Source organism: Scyliorhinus canicula, chromosome 10 (assembly GCF_902713615.1).
Source record: "Scyliorhinus canicula chromosome 10, sScyCan1.1, whole genome shotgun sequence".
NCBI lineage: Eukaryota > Metazoa > Chordata > Chondrichthyes > Carcharhiniformes > Scyliorhinidae > Scyliorhinus > Scyliorhinus canicula.
This window is the reverse complement of record NC_052155.1, coordinates 177,447,084-177,466,912: the sequence shown is the minus strand read 5'-3', so window position 1 is coordinate 177,466,912 and position 19,829 is coordinate 177,447,084. Positions and strand designations below refer to the sequence as shown.

At 48.0% G+C, this 19,829-nt stretch overlaps 1 protein-coding gene across 1 annotated transcript in view; it reads right to left on the bottom strand.

Annotated features, from left to right (window-relative positions):
- Positions 1-19,829, bottom strand: part of bmp6 (bone morphogenetic protein 6) — a 146,046-nt gene that overhangs the window by 50,987 nt on the left and 75,230 nt on the right. The window contains exon 4 of the mRNA XM_038810218.1: positions 4,687-4,884. Within this exon, the coding sequence (XP_038666146.1) occupies positions 4,687-4,884 (198 nt within the window). The remainder of the gene's footprint in view (positions 1-4,686; positions 4,885-19,829) is intronic.

Below are 19,829 nucleotides of genomic sequence, written 5' to 3'. Positions count from 1 at the left end.
CTTGGGTCACTGCCTGTACGGAGTCTGCACGTTCTCCCCGTGTCTGCGTGGGTTTCCTCCGGGTGCTCCAGTTTCCTCCCATAAGTCCCGAAAGACATGCATGTTAGGTGAATTGGAAATTCTGAATTCTCCCTCTGTGAACCCAAAGAGGCGGCGGAATGTGGCGACTAGGGGTTTTTCACAGTAACTTCACTGCAGTGTTAACGTAAGCCTACTTGTGACAATAAAAGATTACTATTATTATTACTGAGCATGTTTGTTATTTTTAAAGTTATTGTTCCAATGAACAATTGACACCAAAGCACAAATCTCTTCACAGCTCTCGCTGGTGAAGACAGATATTTAAAGAACAAACATGTAGTTTGATTTATAAATAAAGACCGAAGGGAGGTATTGTTCTACAACTGGTGTACTGCAAAGAAAAAAAAAAGAACATGTCGAAATATGTGTCGAATGATTTTACTGCCCTTGGGTGGGGATGGGAAACACGCACATTTAGAAATATAGCCGGTGCAATATCAGTAAAAACGGAACAAACCGAACTTCAATTGTTAACTTGTAATTTTGTCAGACGATCGGACCATAATTTCGAATTTCACAGGGCAAGCTGTGCCCATGGAGAAAGCGGATAATTGTGAAAAGACCTCTGTGCGAACTTCACCTTAAAACTATTCTCATCTCAGTGGCCTATTGTCCATACCGCACATGCACCCCCCCTCCATGTTTTTCCCCCTTCATTTCACCCCCATTTATACACACACACACACACAATCACTGCCACCCACAGTCTCCTGACACAGAATAATTAAAAGAGAATCCAAAAAGCACAGAATTGTTACAATGCAGGAGGCCATTCGGCCCATCCTGCTTATGTCAGCGTTCCGAATGAGCCGTTCACCACTCATCTTCTCCCCGTAACCCTGTACATTCGTCAGTTTCAAACAGCCTAATTCTCTTTTGAATGTCCTGATGGAGCCTGCCTCCACCACACTCACTCACTCAGCTGGTGCGTAGCCAATCCTAACCACTCGCTGTGTGAAGATGTTTTTCCTCGGGTCTCGATAGCTTCTTCCGCCAGTTATTACCACAAGTCTGTGTCCTCTTGTCCTCGATCCTTTTATGAGTAGGAACAGTCCACCCCCCCCCCCCAATCTACTCTGGTCAGGCCCCTCATGCTTTTGAACACCTCTATCAAATCACCGCTCAGCCTTCTGTTCTCCGAGGAAACAGTCCCAAATTCCTTCCATCTACCTTCTTAGCTGAAGCTCCTCATCCCTGGAATAATTCTCCTGCATCTTTTCTGGACTCTCGGCCATGCCTTCACAGCTTTCCTGAAGTACGGCACTCAGAGCTGGACGCAGTGCTTCAGCCAAGGCTGAACCAGTGTCTGATACAAGTTCAATATGACCTCCTTGCTCTGGTAACCTATGGCCATATTTCTAAAGCCCATAATGGGGTGTGCTTTATTAACTGCTTTCCCGCCCTGTTCCGTTACCTTCAATGCACATAGATACCCAGGTCCTCTTGCTCCTGTACCCCCTTTAGATTTGCGCCCTTCATTTTATACTGTCCCTCCATGTTCTTCCTACTAAATGAATCACCTCACACTCTGAACTTCATCGGCTACTTGTTCACCCATTCCACCAACTCATCTCTGTCCTTTTGAAGTTCTGCACTCCCCTCCTCACCGTTCACACTGCTTCTCAGTTTCTCATCATCTGCAAAGACTGGAATTGTGTCCTGCATACCCAGGTCAAAGTCTCTGATATACATCAGGAAGAGCAAGGGTCCCAATACAGACGCCTGGGGGACTCCACGACAAACTCCAGGCGGAGAAACATCCGTTGCCCACTATTCTCCTTTTCCTGTCACTCGGGCCATTTCATATCCATGTTGATGATGTCCCTGTTATTTCACGAACCATAACTTTGCTCTCACGTCTGCTGTGCGGCACTGTCAGGCCAAAAATGTTTTTGGAAGTCCATGTACACCACATCACTGGCATTACCCCCATCAACCCTCTGTTACTGCTTCAAACAAACCTCCAGCAAGTTGGTTAAACACGATCTCCCCTCAACAAATTTGTGCTGGTTTTCCTTAAATAACCCGCATTTGTCCAAGTGACTACTAATTTTTTCCTGAATTATTGGGTGAGATTGTCCGTTTGGAAGACTATGTTGTCCCGCCGGAGGTGAATCCTGCTTCCATTGTGAGCGCAGATCAGGAAGTGATTCGTCATCCTTTGTCATGCAAATTTATGCATGGCAAGCATTGCGAGGGATTCCCACTATCAGGCCACCATTTTGAGCGGGTGGCCCGATAACAAAGTCCAGTGGCTGGCCACCGCATCTCCTCCCCCATCCCCCAAGTACAGGGGTGACATGACCCCCACCTCCCCAGAGATCGCAAAATAAAGGGATGCCCCCACAGAGACCCCCTAAATAAAGGGACCTGCACAGCAGCTCCCTAAATAAGGAGCCGCCCTCCCACAGACCTCCTAGAAAAGGGATCCCTGTCAGGAAGGCCCCAAGAAAAGAGAAACCAGCCAGGAAGCCTATCTTCTTTCATGATTGAGTAACTCCAAAGTGCTCTAAACACAATGTTTGCAAACGTCAACCACTTCAAAGAAAGTTGTGTAGTGCAATCACCCCCTTCACACTTGGTGATTCTGAAGTGCTCAGCTGGAAATTGACAGCATTTAACTCACTTTCAAGTGGTTGATGTTTGTAAACATTGGTTGGAGCATTTCGGGAGTTACTCGGTCGTGAAAGAAGATGAATAAAGCAAGGCTGATAGCTGTGTGTGTGTGTGCGTGGAAGCTGTAAAACACAGCCCAGTAAGAGAAATGAATGATTGACTTGTAGCTCAAGAATCTGAGGGGTTTAAACACAGGTCATTGGTTTCTCCTTCCAGGAATTGACAGGTGCTGCTTCCTGTGTCTGAGCCAGTAGGTACATTGCCCAAGTGAGTGTTACAATAGTATTTTTTTTCCCCCACTGCCTCTGTTTGGGCTGCTATACTCGAGCTTCCAGACAGTGATTATTTTTATGGAGGGCTTCCTCACAAGGGTCTCTTTATTTAGGGGGACACTGGGGGGGGGCGGTGCGGGGAGGGAATCTGGGGTGGGCAGATCTTGCATTGTGAAGGGGGGGGGGCTGGTTTCAGATGGACTTTGGAGGCAACTTCCTTAAGGAGTTACCCTCTTAACCTGCCACGAGGTCCTCCCCCATGCCAGGGCCACACTGGGACATACCTGTAGTAAATCCCGCCCACGTGACTCTTGGCCGAAGAATCACGAGGACCCGAGAATATGGTGCCCAGCCCATTAAGCGGTTGCAAACGGGAGATTAAGACCTATTTGCATCTTCCCGCTGGCGGCTGGGCGGAAACCTTCATCCGGCCGCTAGCCAGGGACCGGAGCACCAGAAATGGATCAGCGCCCAACGCCAATTCTCCGCTGCATCGGGAACCCCACAGCAGACGGTGGAGAACCGAGCCTGTTGTTTCCGCCCACCCTCCCAGTTAAACCAACTGGGCTGGAGCTGCTGGGCTCATTTTACATCTTTTTTAAGCAAGGCCAGAACATTTTCAATTTTCCAATCCTCCGGCACCATCCCCCGGGTCGAAGGAAGACCGAAAAACTATGGCCAGTGCCTCCACGATTTCCACTCACTTCCTTTAATATTCTGGGATACATCTCATCTGGCCCTGGGGCCTTCTCAACACAGACAGACAGCCCATCCAACACCGCTTCCTCATCAATTTTTAATCATTTCAGTATATGCGTTACCTCCTCTTTCACTTTACTCCGGAAGCATCTTCCTTGGTGAGGACAGGTGTCAAGTATTCATTTATAGTTCAGCTATGTCCACTGCCTCCAGGCACAAACCCACTTTTCGATCACCAATCAGCCCTCTCATCTACAACGTCTTATAGAAGACTCTAGGATTTCATTAAATGTTAGCTGCCAGTCTCTTTTCATAATCCCTCTTTGCTTCTTTTATTTTCCCTTGTGCTTCCCCTCAGCCTTCTAGATTCAGGCTGGCTCTACGTTGGGTTATCCACTTGACATCGGTCAGAAGTGCACTTTTTGTTTGCTAACACAGCACCATTTAACAATTTGCAATTTAAATATTCTGCCCTTAATGGTCAAATGAATTTGGAAGATGCAAAAAGGTGAGACAAAATACATCAACAGAACTGCACTTTTGGAGCGAGTTGCAAGACAGATTTTAAGACAGGAATAAACCATTTAACACAGCTAATGGATATGGCTGAAAGTGTACATACTAATTAATATTTTGCCGTAGAGTTCTTATTTATAGCTTCAGAGGAAGTGAATTATTTAGTACATGACAACATTACATTATCTTTTCTCCCCAATGCAGGCCACTGAAGGACTTGAGAAAGTTTGTACAGTTTAAATTGAATTCCCATTAGATACAAGCCTGCGGCACAAAACGTCCTTTGACTCAGGAATAAACTGTTGGAAATACATCAATGTCTTTTGGAAGGACAGACCGCACACTGCAATAACAAAAGTTTTAATCAGCCCTCAGTCGAAAAGGGGCGTTGTTAGTAAGTGCGCTTTTTAACAATTATTTTTAAAAAACGCTCTCCCACAAATGGGCAAAGAATGAAAGACTTTCACGCCCCCCCCCCCCCCTCCATGCTGCTGTTATTTACCAGTTAAGCTTGTTGCTCTGGGTGACTCTTGAACTGTTGCAGATTTGGTGCGGCCTTGGTGCCTGCGTTTATTGGTAGCCGACCGTGTTGTTCGAATGTGCACCTCACTGACTTTGAAGAAAACCACCATAAAGGGTTGTTTGTCATGCGGCCCATGCTGCCCGACGAGGCCTGCCAATTTGGGGTTGATGCTTTGACCTGCAAGAACACGAGATTCCAATTAACATGCTGAATCAAAACACTTGTTGCAATCTCTACCTGCTTCCTGCAGCAAGTGCTAGTTTTTATTTTCCATTCGAGAATATAATTGGGAACGTTCCAGAGGCTGCATAGGGACACCGCTTTCTTATGGAAATGTGTCATCTCAGTGGGATTCTGCGTTCAAGACCACTAAATGGGCAAAAGTCTCCCTGACTTCTATCCAATAATCCACAATTGATTCGGCTAGTTCCAAGTTAGCTTCCAGAAGGCTGCTGGGTAAATACCAGGAATGGGCTGCAGTGGTTAGTCCTGCTGCCTCACAGCGCCAGGGACCCGGGTTCAATTCCGGCTTGGGTGACTGTCTGTGTGGAGCGTGCACTTCCTCCCCATGTCTGCGTGGGTTTCCTCCGGGTGCTCCGGTTTCCTCCCAAAGCCCAAAGATGTGCAGGTTAGGTGGATTGGCCATGGTAAATTTTCCCTTGGTGTCCAAAGGTTTAGGTGGGGGTTACGTGGATAGAGCAGGGGAGTGGGCCTATGTCAGGTGGATGCTCTTTGAGGGTCGGTGTAGACACAATGGGCCTCCTTCTGTACTATAGGAATTCTATGATTCGATTAATTGAATCACATTTGTTTAGCTCAGTGTGATTTATTGCCTTTTAGCGCATATATTTCAGTGCATGCTTCTTGTGAAATGCTTTTAGTAGAATCCCTTTAAACACAGATGGGCGGGATTCTCCGACCCCTTGCTGGATCGGAGAATCGCCGGTGGGCGCCGTGAACTAGATCAATTATCAAGTATCAATCACCAGAACATAATTTTTAACTTTGAATTATTCAGTTCCCCCATTTCTTCTTGGAATTTGGGGAATACTGAGAAGACTACGAGTGGGGTTTTCCAGCCCTCCAAGCCAGTGGAATCTCCTGGTTCTGCTCAAGCCGACCCACGTCACGGATTCCTGGTGATGATTGACAGGAGAGTCTTCCAAATTGCCATCGATTTCAGCAGGACCAGAAGATGCCGCCGGCAGCCAATGGCGAGCTGTCTCTGCCGCAGGAAAACTGGAAATTCCAGCCTTTGTTCATTGCCCATTCTGAGTTTCTCTGGTGATGGCTGTGGCCCTTCAGTCGCTGCACAATGTGTGGTGACTGTTTCCACCAGAGGCCGACTTGCACCTCTGGGGGCCCCAGGCTCTCCCTCTTTGCGGGGGCCCCCACGTCTCACACACCCCGCCCCTGATGACGTGCCAGCTCACGCCCCCCCCCCTCCATGAAGTTGAGCCCCGCCCCAATGACAGAGTTCCAGCCCGACTTACATCAATGGCCTCCTGACTCCACCCACCCTCTGCTCACACAATGCAAGACAAAGAAACCCAAGATCACCGCTCGACAGACTACGGTGCTCGTTAGCTTCTGACAACAACGACCATGAACATTTGATACTGCACGTGCTCCTGGCTAGCTGCTGCTGCTGGCTACCCAGCCTGGCCTCTCTTCTCTCTCATCCTCACCACCCAGTCCGGTTACTGCCCAGTTCAGCCCCCTCACTCTCAGCCCTGCTGCCTGACAGGCCTCTGGTTCTGGTCACATCGCCCCGTTTCCACTGGCTGCTGCTCCCAGCTTCCCCGAGAGATAACGTCGGTGCATGCCTGGCCTTTCTAGTGACTCCCGACCACTGCTTTGCTGACCTCCCACTCGGGTGGCTGGGCCTTGACCCACGACGACCACTTGTTCTCCTGGCTGGCTCCCTGGCTATCGGGGCTGGTGGTCGCAGTTCTTTTTGGTTGGTTGCCCACCCGGCCTCCGCAGCCCTGGCCTGGAGGTTTGAGAGACTCCCCGCTGCTCCTCCTGGCCGCCATCGGCTCCCTCCTCGCCTCGCTGAAGGCTTCACAGGCTTGCACCCCAATGTTAGGTCGGCGATCTGAGTTTTGCCTCAGGCTGCCTGCCAGAAACCTTGCTGCTGCTGCTTTACTCAATGAAATTTCAGAAACTTCACACCAATTCAGATGATCAGCGTCTGATGGACCATCAAATCACACGAGTCGAGTTGTAGAAGAGAATTGGTTTTAATAAGCCAAGAGGTATGCCAGCCTGCTGCTGCTCCCGCACTGAGAGCTGGCCACAGCTCTGCCAATTATATACCTCGCCCGAGGGGCGGAGCCACAGGCGGAGCCAACAGAAGCACCAACACAACAACAGTAAGTAACAGTGAATAAGCACAGTTAACATATATACAGTGGTGGATAAGAGTAGAACGGATAATGGATATATATATATATATATATATCTATCAACAGTCTCCTCTCCCTAATCGGGGGTGGTATTGGCCGAGGCCGCACGTTACAGCTGTGCGTTTATTGAAAATCCGCCTCTGCATTCCACAATAGGCACCTTTGCTGCTGCTGCCCAAAAGATTTGACTATTGAAGTGGTCGTGTAACAAAAACAAAATCACGAAAGTGGATCATTTATTTTGGTGTCTTCCTGAACATGAAACCAATGTGTAAACGGTAATAACGTCCCGACGAATAACTCGGCCAAAAATCGAGCAAAATGCACTGCGTTTCAGAACTTTGATATCCTTGAAATTTCTTGTCGGTTCCGAAAATAATTTCAGATATGCTTCGTACTTGGGATTGACAGACGCAAGTTGTAACAGAACCATCAAGTAACAGTGGACTCTCTTTTTCTTTTAAAAAAAAAAGGGGGGGAAATTTTGGGAAGCAAATTATGGGCGAGGGCAGTTTTAAAACGAAACAGCGTTTCTTTATTTCTGGTGTGTTTTTCCGACTTTCTTCCATCGGGCCCAGGTTCAAAAAATAAACAGCCCACGCCCGCTCTCCACGGCAACACACTGCTGGACTCCAAGTGTGACAATGGAAGAACTATTTGTGGAAAACTCTTTCCCCCAGGAGCCTGGGTTTTCCACGCGCAGCTCCTTTGACTCAGAAGAATAAAGTTAGGCCTGTAATCCAAAGGCTAAACAATTATATTTTTGGCATCTGGGAGTTCCAATGACGGGTCAATCCCAAGAAAGATAAATATATATATTTTTTTCTAAGTACAGAACTATGTCTAGACATGGGTGACGTGGCAGAAAATAAAAAGGAAAATATTTAACTCCACTTCAGCAAATCTGACTAACTCATTACACATTGAATCATACTTTCATATCTTTCAGTTGCGTTCCAATTCATGACCTCAGCAATGTGAGCAGATGTAATATTGATATGAAATGTTTTGGGCCTGTATAAACGTACCACTATGGACTCCCTTTGATTGACCAGACTACCCTATCAACCAATGACATCCCAGTAATGCGAACTAATCCGATTCAGGGACCATGCCTTAAATATCGGAATAACCCGCTGTTCTATTTAATTACCAATCTCCTTCTACTGAGAAAAGACAACAATTCAGAAGAAAATCTCTAACTGAATCCATAAACCTGTTGTCAAGCAGCCACCACTCACTGAAGGGTATCATACTGTATGCCCCCTCATCGGGTCAGCTGATGTCTCAACCTCAAAAGTCCGGGGAAAGATGGGACACACGAAACGGAGGTGAAAGAGAAAAACGAAGAGTGTGAGAGTGGGAGAAATCAACTTTTCCATTGAGAATATTGAAGCGTTATATAATTTTTTAAAAACCGAGTCCCACCAGTGCTGTCAAGTGTGGTCTTACCCGGTGGGACCTCGGGGTGAAGGGTCCGTGGGGCAGCCTGTGGGGTGGGGGGGGGGTCCTCTGCTGTGTCCTGGCCTGCGATCGGGGCCCACCAATCAGCAAGCTGGCCTCTCGGGCTGGGGGCCTCCTTTCTTCCGCACCGGCCCCATTAGACCTACGCCATGTTGCGTTGGGGCCGGCGCGGAGAAGGGAGCCACTGCGCATGCGCACGTTGGCGTCGGTGCCACCGCGCATGCGCGGACCCCGTAGCGGCCTGTTGACGCCGGAATCAGCAGCTGGAGCAGCGGGGGTCTCTCCAGTGCCGTGCTAGCTGCTGGCCCCCTGCAGGGGCCAGAATTGCTGATCCTGAGGGCATGTTGATGCCGTCAGGAAATGTTATTGTCATGCTGCTGTTTTGTGGGACGTTGCTGTGCTCAAATTAGCTGCCGTGTTTCCAGACTGTGCAAGTCCCTAAATTACAAGAGCATATTTCAAAAATACCTCATTAGTTGTAAAGTGTTTGGGACGTCCTGAAGTCAAGAAGAGTATTGCGGAATTGCAAATTGTTTTTCATATGACTGGAGATAGTTATGCAAATAAGCCAACTACCAGCTGTAGACTGCAAGGTCATGATTGCTTCACAGAGCAGCATTCTTAACCTGCTTCCATGTAAATGTCAATTAATGATGACAAATTGTGAAAAATGAAAATGGTAAGCAATTGATAGAACTGTACCAAGTATTTTCAATAAATCCCAAAGAGAAAACACATTGATTTTTTTCTTGGTTCAATATGACAGTTCTAACATGATACGATTCAAAGAGGAATAGTTCTGACTTTTTCTTTTGTCAGACACACTGGATGCGTCAAAGGTTTCCTCGCTCCAATTGTACTCTTATGTGCATTTCTCAGTTATCTGAGCTGCTTCCAGGTCGGTGGGGTGATTTGCTTCCATCAACACTGGACATTGAGGCAGCAACGAAGGAGGAAATGCTACACGTTCTTCAGAACCTTTCGAGCCATTGAGGCCCAAATTTGCTGCAAAGAGAACTGAATTAACTAGCGCAGTTAACAGCTGGTCGCTGTCTTGGTTAATGTTTCTCCCCCAGCTTCAAGTGCGGGAATTTCTAACACACAGGAGGCAACTCTGCGCGAGCTTGAAGACAAACAGGATTAAGGGCCTTGCTTATGAAACAGGAACACCGAACACAATCACAAGCGATGCTGAACATGCATGTACTTGCGTAGAATTTAAGCACAGAACAGGCCATTCAGCCCAAATGTTCCATGCTGGTCTTTGTATGCTCCAGTCAAGCTTCCTCCAACTGTACATTCAATCAGCTCAACATATCCTCCTATTCCCTTCTCGCTGATGTACTTACCTAGCCTTCTTTAAGTGGATTCCTGTCATTTGTCTGAACTGTTCCCTGCGGTAGGGAGCCCCACATTCTCGCCACTCTCTGGGTAAGAAAGTTCTCTCTGTATTTCCAACTTAACTTATTGGTGACCGTCTTATGCTTATGACCTCCAGCACTGATATTACCCTCAAGTGGAAACATCCATACCAACGGCTATCAAAATCTTTCAGTTTCTCTTTTACAAAGACCTCTACTTGGTCATCCCTCAGTCTACTCTTTGTTTTACCAATGTAAGAAATAAGACGGATTTCGAATCCGGTATCTTATCAAAATCTTCACGTCTTCACAATGTAATACCTCCAAGCTGTACTGCATAGCCAGATCAGCGTTCCCACTTTGGCAGAAAAATGATTCCCTCATGGAGAGCTGCAGAAATGTTCAATTTGTGCGGCATAATTCTATTTCCAAAAATCTTCAGCGAGCAAAAACAATTTCAGAAAACATTCTCCCCGCGTCCGCGTGGGTTTCACCCCCACAACCCAAAAAGCTGTGGTCAGTGGATTGGCCACGCTGAATTGCCCCTTAATTGGAAAAATTATGAATTGGGCATTGTAAATTTATATTGCAAAAGAAATCCATTTCAGAAAAAGAAACACTCGTCAATGCAGCTCTGCAACGTCTTGATAGCTCCAGCTGAAAAGTTGCAGAACTGTTGAGGGGGAGTGTCGGACTGGACAAAGGTTTTAGTCATTGTATTCAAGACACCTGCTCTTTCAAATCTGTGGATTGAATTCCTTTTGCTGAATGGTGTGCTGTTTATACCATTCCTGCCCCTGCCTGCTGACGTTTATTGAATGAACCCATCAAGAGTGTACACCCACTTGAGCGTAACTGTGGATTTTGTTTTTTTTCAAACCAGGGAACGCTTACGGTGCAGAAAGAGGCCATTCAGCCCATCGTGTCGGCGGTGGTGAAAACAAGAGAAAAGAAGAAACTAGTCACTTGTTTTAATCCCATTTTCCAGCACCTGATCCGTAGCCTTGCCAGTTACTGCACTTCAGATCCAGATACCTTTTCAATGAGTTGAGCATTTCAGCCTCAGTCACCGACAGATTCCAGACACCCACCACACTCCGTGAAAAAGCTTTCCCATCTACCCTCAGTGAAAAAGCTTTCCCATCTAATCTTTCTCCCAATCACCTTAAATGTAATGGCCCTTTTTTAAAAATTGACCCCTCAGCTAAGGGAAACAAGTTTTCCTGTCTACCCTATCTGGGTCCCTCAATTTTGTACGGCTCAATTAGGTCACCCCTTAGCCTCCTCTGTTCGAAAGGAAACAAGCCTAGCCCATTCAATCACTCCTCATGATGTGGAGATGCCGGCGTTGGACTGGGGTGAGCACTGTAAGAAGTCTTACAACACCAGGTTAAAGTCCAACAGGTTTGTTTCAACCACAAGCTTTCGGAGCACTTTGCCTGAGGAAGGAGCCGCGCTCCGAAAGCTCGTGTTTGAAACAAACCTGTTGGACTTTAACCTGGTGTTGTAAGACTTCTTACAATCTCTCCTTATAGCTGCAATTTTCAAGCCCTGACAACATTTTTGTAAATCTCCTCTGCATTCGCGAGGGCAATTGTCCTTCCTGTCCTTCATTCAGGGAGATGTGGGAATCGCTGGATAGGCCAGCATTTATTGTCCACCCTGAATTGCCCTGGAGAAGGTGCTGGTGAGCCATCTTCCTGAACCGCTGCAGTCCATTGGAGCGCAGGTACGCCCACCAGGATTTTGATTCAGTGACAGAGAAGGATTGGCAATACATTTCCAAGTCAGGATGGTGAGTGACTTGGAGGGCAACTTGCAGATGGTGCTCCCATGAATCTGCTGCCCTTGCCCTTCTTTTCAGTGGACAAGGGTTTGGCAGGTGCTACCCAAGGAGCCTTGGTGAGTTCCTGTGGTGCATCTTGTGGATGATTCACTCCTTCCGCCCGGTGGACAGTGTATGTTTGAGGTGCCAATCATGTGGGTTGCATGTCCTGGAAGGTGTCAAGTGTTGTTGGAACAGCGCTCATCAGGGCAAGTGGAAAGTATTCCATTGCACTCCTCACTTGTAGAAAGCTTTGGAAAGACAGCAGGACTTATATTATGAGCCCAGACTAGATGTCAACAGTGGCTAGGATACTGGACCACAACCCCAATATTTTATTTTATTTGTAAGACTGTGCGGAAAGAATGATTCGCTCCAGGAGCGATTGCGTAAAGAAATAGGGATTTGGTATTTTAAAAAACAAAACACTTTGGGTGCAATTCTCCGGAGAGATTTCCAAGTGTGGTAATGAGCAGGAAATGCCGCGAGCCTCCCGACCCTCGGCCCAGCACGACCAACAACGCAATTCAACGTTAATTGGTCCACGTAAAGAAGCCTCAACAGGCTTCTCGTCACAAACGAAAGCTCACCAGGTTGAGCAGCACTGAAGCTGCACTTGCTCAGCCAATCCCAGCCAGCCCCATGATTCAGGGACACTGATCTGAGGAGGCCGCTATACGCTGTGGACGTCAGGAGGGATGTTCTGTTCCCCCGAGGGTACCGTAGGGTCAGCCACAAGGCAGCCATGGCTGCCTCGGAATAGGTGGCGGCAGCTGCGAGCTCGGGGAGTGACCAGGAGGACTGGCCTCCAGTGCCGGAAAAACGTCAACGACCTACACCGGGCAGCACGAGTGAGTTGACACCCCCCCCTGCCGGCAGCATCCCCAATTCCCCACACAACATCTAGCCCTTTCTCTAACCCCCCCACCACGGTGAACCACGCATGTCTCCTCAGGAAAAGCTCTCCCATAATCGTCGGCAAGGGCTCAGACTTGCGGTGGGGTGCCGGACTTAAAAATCCTCACGTCCTTTGAGGAGTGTGCCCTGGAGATGGAGGAGAGATCGGTGTCAGCTGTCATACTCACCCTCCACCAGTGCAGATACACACACCCTGTGGGGCATGTTAGTGGACAGGCTTCTGGGGCACAATCGGTAAGCACATACTGCTAATAATGTACATCAGGTGGAGGCAGGAACCCCATGGCGAGCCAGCAGTCAGAGTTCTGCTGGATCCCAGCCTGATGCTGAGCCTGTGGAACAGAGTTAGCCAGAGCTGATGGAGACGATAAGGACCAACCTGGACGTTCAGAGGAAGATGTCAGTGTCACTCCAGCAGATCCATAGCTGCTTGGAGGAGTCTCAGAGGCTACGGGGCAGGAGATGGCACCGGCAATGAGTGGCTCCGAGGTCTGTCATGGGAATGTCACTTTAAGAAATGTTTGTCTGCTCAAGTGGCTGTAGTGATGTCAGAGTATGGGTGGAGCGGAGCTCTGGCTCCGCTTTTTAGTTTCGCTTTGAGGAAAAGCTTGGGTGTGCCTGTGTTATTTAGTTTTGTTTTTAGTGTTGGAGCTGAAGCCAGCCAAAGAAGATGTAATTTCGATCTCTCTGCCAACTCAAGACTATCTCTAGATCATTTGGTGAATTCAGAGTGATAACTGCTCTCAGTAGAGAATTTAAACCTGGTGTGCTTCTGAAAAAAGGGTTTATTGTCTTATGAATGTTAAAAGGAAAGTTTAAGGATTACTTAAGAGCGTTGTATTCTTTGGGGGTTGTATTTGAATTGATGGTTGATAAGATGTTCACTGTATGTTTTCAAAAGGTTAACTGAGTTCATAGAATAACCATAGTTTTGCTTTAAAAAATACTTATAGATTTCTGCTGCACCATACCTGTAGAGTGGGCCATGTGCTCCCCATACCACAATCTAGTCAAAGTCGTGGGTCAGGTGATTTCCATGATATACTTTGGAGTTTTCTAAACCCTGGCCCATAACAGGTCAACACCGCAGTGGAGAGCCTTGTGCACGATGCCGACACCATTAGTGAAGGTGTCCAAAGCATTGTGTAGTTGGTGAGACTGTGGCTGAGGGTCTCGGCCAGATGTCCTACTTGCTGGGGGATGTGACCCAGCACCAGGCCAGCCTTGATGAGTTTCTGCGGGACATGTCCCCCTCTCAGAGGGGAATGGCTAAGGTGCTGCGGAGCTTGTCCCAGTTGCAGGCGGGCTTGGCTGAGGCACTGCAGAGCACGGCCTAGTCACTGGCGGATGTGTCCCAGTCGCTGAGGAGCATCACCAAGGGTGTTGACATGATGGTGTGGACCATGGGGAACTGCTAGGGCTGGCATGAGGCCACCGGTCGGAAGGGGGTGCTGGGTGCCTTGCTGGACCCGTCCCAAGGACTGGGGATGTTGGCCACCAGCTCCTCAGAGTTCCACCCCTCTGATGAGGTTGCAACTCGCAGTCGCTACGCGGGACAGGGTGGCATGGCTGTGCATGTGCCGTCAAGTGAACCGGGGTCCTCAAGCCCCTGAGGACGCCCGCCAGGGGCATTGAACACCACAGGACGAGGTAAGTAGCGGGCAGCCTCCATCTTAGATGTGCATCCTGGGGAAATACCAAGGTGTGGTGGCAGAGCTAGGGGGGCTAAGCACACTGAGGGCACCGGGGGGGGGGGGGGGGGGGCACTGTTGGCAGTGGAATTTGCACGACACATTAAATACCTTGTTGCACAACCACGATGATGCCTCTGTCACTTCCATCTGCAATGTGGACCCTTTGCCCATCTCTCCAGGCATTCCCTCCACTCCCCCCCCCCCCCCCCCCCCCCCCCCCCACCCCGGGCACTCACCCACCCTCCGGCTGTGGACATGTCCCCGGAGCTGCGTCCCATCCCCTGTCCCCTGGGTGTTCGGATGTTGAGTGTGTGGTGTTGCCTCCCACGGTGTTCAGGCTGTGTCCAGGCATCAAGATGTTATTGGGATGCTACACAATGACTCCCGCATACTACGTGGCCCAACCAACCACGGGAATACGATTGGCACGTGTGAAGTGCTCTCTTCACCTCGTTTACCAATTCAATTAGCAACAGCCTTCAGCTGCACGACCAGAGGCCAGATCAATCAATACGGGTAATGGGTGATCGTTGGGGTAGACGGACAGGGGCAAGGGTTGCCCCCGGAATGGATACACACGATCCAGGGTTGGCATGGTGGTGGTGCTGTGAGCGGTTGCCCCCACCAACTGCCCCCCCCCCCCCCCCAACCCCACTCCCATGGTGGCCCTGATTGATTGGTGGAGCAGATTCGATATGCCGATTCGTCTAATTCTGCTTCTACCTTATGGCCCACCCCTATGGAGGGTGCCCCACCCCAAGCCGAGGGTCCCCCCACCGAGCACTGGGAAGGCAAGCCCAGCACACCCGGTCTCTTTGCCTGTGAGCAAAGATAGCCACTCACCTCCTCGGCTCACCACAGAAGCCCTTCCACCAGGTTCACCTTTTTCAAAAGGAGTACTAATGGACACTAGCGTAACCACTTGCTGGGGAGGCCGCTGAATCACGGGAGGCCGTTGGATATGGGGTGGCTCGCGTTAATTGCATGGAAATGGGACTTAAGTGGCGATAATTGTTTTCCCGCCTCGTGGCGGTGAGATCCCAATTTTGCCCATGGGAGGGGGCCGGTTGCATCGCTAACTGTTTGGCACCTGGCTTGGATCTCGTTTTTGGCCTCTCCCATTATTCACCAGCTTTGTTAAGCTTGAGCGAGAGCACAACGAGGCCCGGAGAATCGTACCCAATGAGTACAATATTAAACTCTAACTTCACACCAAAACAACAGGTTACCTTACCCCTTAAACACAATCCCCAATACACAACAAGGAGAGAAACATAAGCTCTCAATCTATCTTAAAATCAACATGGCATAGAATACCTGCTTTTGGAAACAGATTTAGTTCCTGTTAGAACCCCTTCAGACTCTGGCTGAACATCTTCAAATAGCTGGTTCACCTGGCGTGTTTCAGCTTCTTCCTTGTCCCATGACAAAACTGCTGTGCACAAGATATTATTACCCTTTTTTTAAACTATCTACTGCGAGAGAATTGTGGACTCCGTGTCAGGCAGATCAGATTTTACCTCTTCGCTCTCCAAAGCCTTCTCCAAAACTATCTAAAGCTTTTCAAAATGTCTCTCCACCCAGCAATGACCATCATCTCCCCAAGTTGAAAAACAAATTAGCTCCGCAGACTGTAAGCACATTAACTCCCCAGGGACTGTCTCCAGTCAAGCCACAGTGCATTAGCCCAGGCTGAAAACCATATTCCTGGTCAATTTCACCTTCTGGCTCCTAAAAACTCCCAGGCCTTTAAAAAAACAAAATCCTTAAAAAAAAATATGACCTCTGCAGTCAAACACACTATAACCCCAGGCTTTCAACCCTTAAATTGTCCCAATATTTAGAAGCCAATATTCCTAGAGTCCTCCATTCAGCACACTTACCACAGGATACCTAGTCTCTGGATTTGGATTTGATTTGTCACGTGTATTGAAGTACAGTGAAAAGTATTGTCTGCGTACAGTCCAGATGGATCATTCCATACATGGAAAAACATAGGACATACATAATACATAATATAAGTACACAGACACTGGCATCGGGTGAAGCATATACAGTGTTGTACTACTCGGTAGAGAAGGTGTGTGAAGAGATCAGGTCAGTCCATAAAAGGGTCATTCAGGAGTCTGGTAACAGCGGGGAAGAAGCTGTTTTTGAATCTGTGCGTGTTCTCAGACTTTTGTATCTCCTGCTCGATGGAAGAGGTTGGCAGAGAAAATAACCCGGGTGGAAGGGGTCTTTGATTATGCTGCCCGCTTTCCCAAGGCAGCAGTAGGTGTAGATAGAGTAAATGGATGGGAGTCGGGTTTGTGTGATGGAGTGAGCTGTGTTCACAACTCTGTGCTTTCTTACAGTCTTGGACCAAGCAGTTGCCATACCAGGCTGCGATGCAGCCAGGTAGGATACTTTCTATGGTGCATCTGTAAAAATTGGTAAGAGTCAATGTGGACCTGCTGAATTTCCCACGTTTCCTGAGGGAGTATAGGCGCTGTTGTGCTTCCTTGGTCATAGCTTCGAATTGGGTGGACAAGGACAGATTGTTGGTGATGTGCACACCTAGCCTGCTCCTGTATTTAGATGTCTAGTCCAGTTCTTTTTAATAATAATCTTAATTGTCACAAAAGCTTACATTAACACTGCAATGAAGGGCAGCACAGTGGCACAGTGGTTAGCATGGCTGCCTCACGCGCCGAGGTCCAAGGTTCGATCCCGGCTCTGGGTCACTGTCCATGTGGAGTTTGCACATTCTCCCTGTGTTTGCGTGGGTTTCGCCCCCACAATCCAAAGATGTGCAGGGTAGGTGGTCTCAATGGCAGTTGCCCCTTAATTGGAAATAATTGCCTCTTAATTGGAAAAAATGAGTTGGGTACTCTACATTTAAAAACAAAACAGTGCAATGAAGTTACTGGGGGAAACCCCTAGTCGCCACATTCCGGCGCCTGTTCGGGTACACAGAGGGAGAATTCAGAATGTCCAAATTACCTAACAAGCACGTCTTTCGCGACTTGTGGGAGGAAACCGGAGCACCCAGAGGAAACCCACGCAGACACAGGGAGAACGTGCAGACTCCACACAGACAGTGACCCAAGCCGGGAATCGAACTTGGGACCCTGGAGCTGTGAAGCAACAGTGCTAACCACTGTGCTGCCATGCCGCCCTCCAATTTCTGGTTAAAGGTAACTTTCTGAATGTTGATAGTGGGAGATTCAGTGATGGTAATGCCATTGAGACAGATTAGAAGCATAGATTAACAATCAAATTGGAATGGTTGATGATAATAGTTACCAGACAGATAGGGAAAATGTAAGAGTAGCATTTCCTCGTTTAGTATATTGCCACTCAATAGGAATGAAGAATTACTTAACACAGTTCGAGGTAATGAGGCATTCAGGCAATTTAAAAGTTAGGAGACATTAGCAACTGTAATTTTTATGGTCTTCCTATAATGGCACACTACTCCAAGTCAGGTCTGGGATAAGTTGAGCATTAGCTTTTTGCTCTTGTACTCTCTCCCTCAAACTGCAGAACCAAAGGTTTAATTTTCCTTTTTAAAGACAATCGCTCCATCATTGCTGGTGTGCATTTATCTTCGGAGGCTTCAAGCTCTGGAATAGCCTCCCTACCTCATATTCCTCCTTTATGATGCACCTCAAAACCTATCACTTTGACCAAGCTTTTGGAAGAGGATGGTATCTGTGTGTGTATATACATACGTGAGGGGGCCGTTAGGAAGAGGGGTTGACTGAGGATTCTTCTCACCAGGGAATCATAGAATCCCTGCAGTGCAGAAGGAGGCCATTCAGCCCATAGAATCTGCACCAAACCTCTGAAAAAGAGTAACCTACCTAAACCCAATCCCTCATTCTACCCCCAACCCCACCTCGGTGCAATTTAGCATGGCCAATCCACTAACCTGCAAACACTGTGGGAGGAAATCAGAGCACCCGGGGGAAACCCACGCAGATAATGGAAGAATGTGCAAACTCGACACAGACAGTCACCAGAGGTCGTAATCGAACCCGGGTCCCTGATGCTGTGAGGCAGCAGTGCTAACCACTGTGCCACCATGGAGAGCTGGACTAAAACCTACACCAGTATCTAGAATAATACTATTATTAAAAAGTACTTAAAATAGGTGTTCAGTTAAAGAGCATACGAACTAGGAGCAGGAGTAGGCCATCTGGCCCCTCGAGCCTGCTCCGCCATTCAATGAGATCATGCCTGATCTTTTGTGGACTCAGCTCCACTTTCCGGCCCGAACACCATAACCCTTAATCCCTTTATTCTTCAAAAAACTATCTATCTTTACCTTAAAAACATGTAATGAAGGAGCCTCAACTGCTTCATTGGGCAAGGAATTCCATAGATTCACAACCCTTTGGGTGAAGAAGTTCCTCCTAAACTCATTCCTAAATCTACTTCCCCTTATTTTGAGGCTATGTCCCCTAGTTCTGCTTTCACCCGCCAGTGGAAACAACCTGCCCGCATCTATCCTATCTATTCCCTTCATAATTTTAAATGTTTCTATAAGATCCCCCCTCATCCTTCTAATTCCAATGAGTACAGTCCCAGTCTACTCAACCTCTCCTCATAATCCAACCCCTTCAGCTCTGGGATTAACCTAGTGAATCTCCTCTGCACACCCTCCAGCGCCAGTACGTCCTTTCTCAAGTAAGGAGACCAAAACTGAACACAATACTCCAGGTGTGGCCTCACTAACACCGTATACAATTGCAACATAACCTCCCTAGTCTTAAACTCCATCCCTCTAGCAATGAAGGACAAAATTCCATTTGCCTTCTTAATCACCTGTTGCACCTGTAAACCAACTTTGTGACTAAAGGATGTATTATTACATATTTAATAGACAAACCTTAATAACGAAATACTGAATGTTACCATGCTGCTTTTCTCGTGTTTTGCTTTTACTGTTATCTGGCATCATGTTAATTTGAGTGTTAAAGTTGGGTCACACTGAAAGATAATTTTGGATGCATGAGTTCGATAGTTGTTTGAAAAAAAAAAAAAGAGGGGAACGTCAACAGTTTTGGAGGTGTGAGCAAGGTAGTGAGACGGAATAATTGGCTCATTGTTGGGGGTGGGGGTGGGGTAGGAAACACCATCAGAATCCTGGTCCATCCTCAAGGCACAAGTCAGGTGTGTGATGGAATACTCTCCACTTGCCTGGGTGAGTGCAGCTCCAACAACACTAAGAAGCTCGATGTGGTGGCATAGTGATCCTGTCACTGGACTAGTGATCCAGAGATTCAGCGCAACTCTTGGGACCCGGGTTTGAAACCCACCGTGGCAGACGGTGAAATTGGAATTCAATAAAAAAATCTCGAATTAAAAGCCTAAATGATGTGCAGTGGTTAGCACTGCTGCCTCATGGCGTCGAGGATCCAGGTTTGATCCCGGCCCTGGGTCACTCTCGGTGTGGAGTTTGCACATT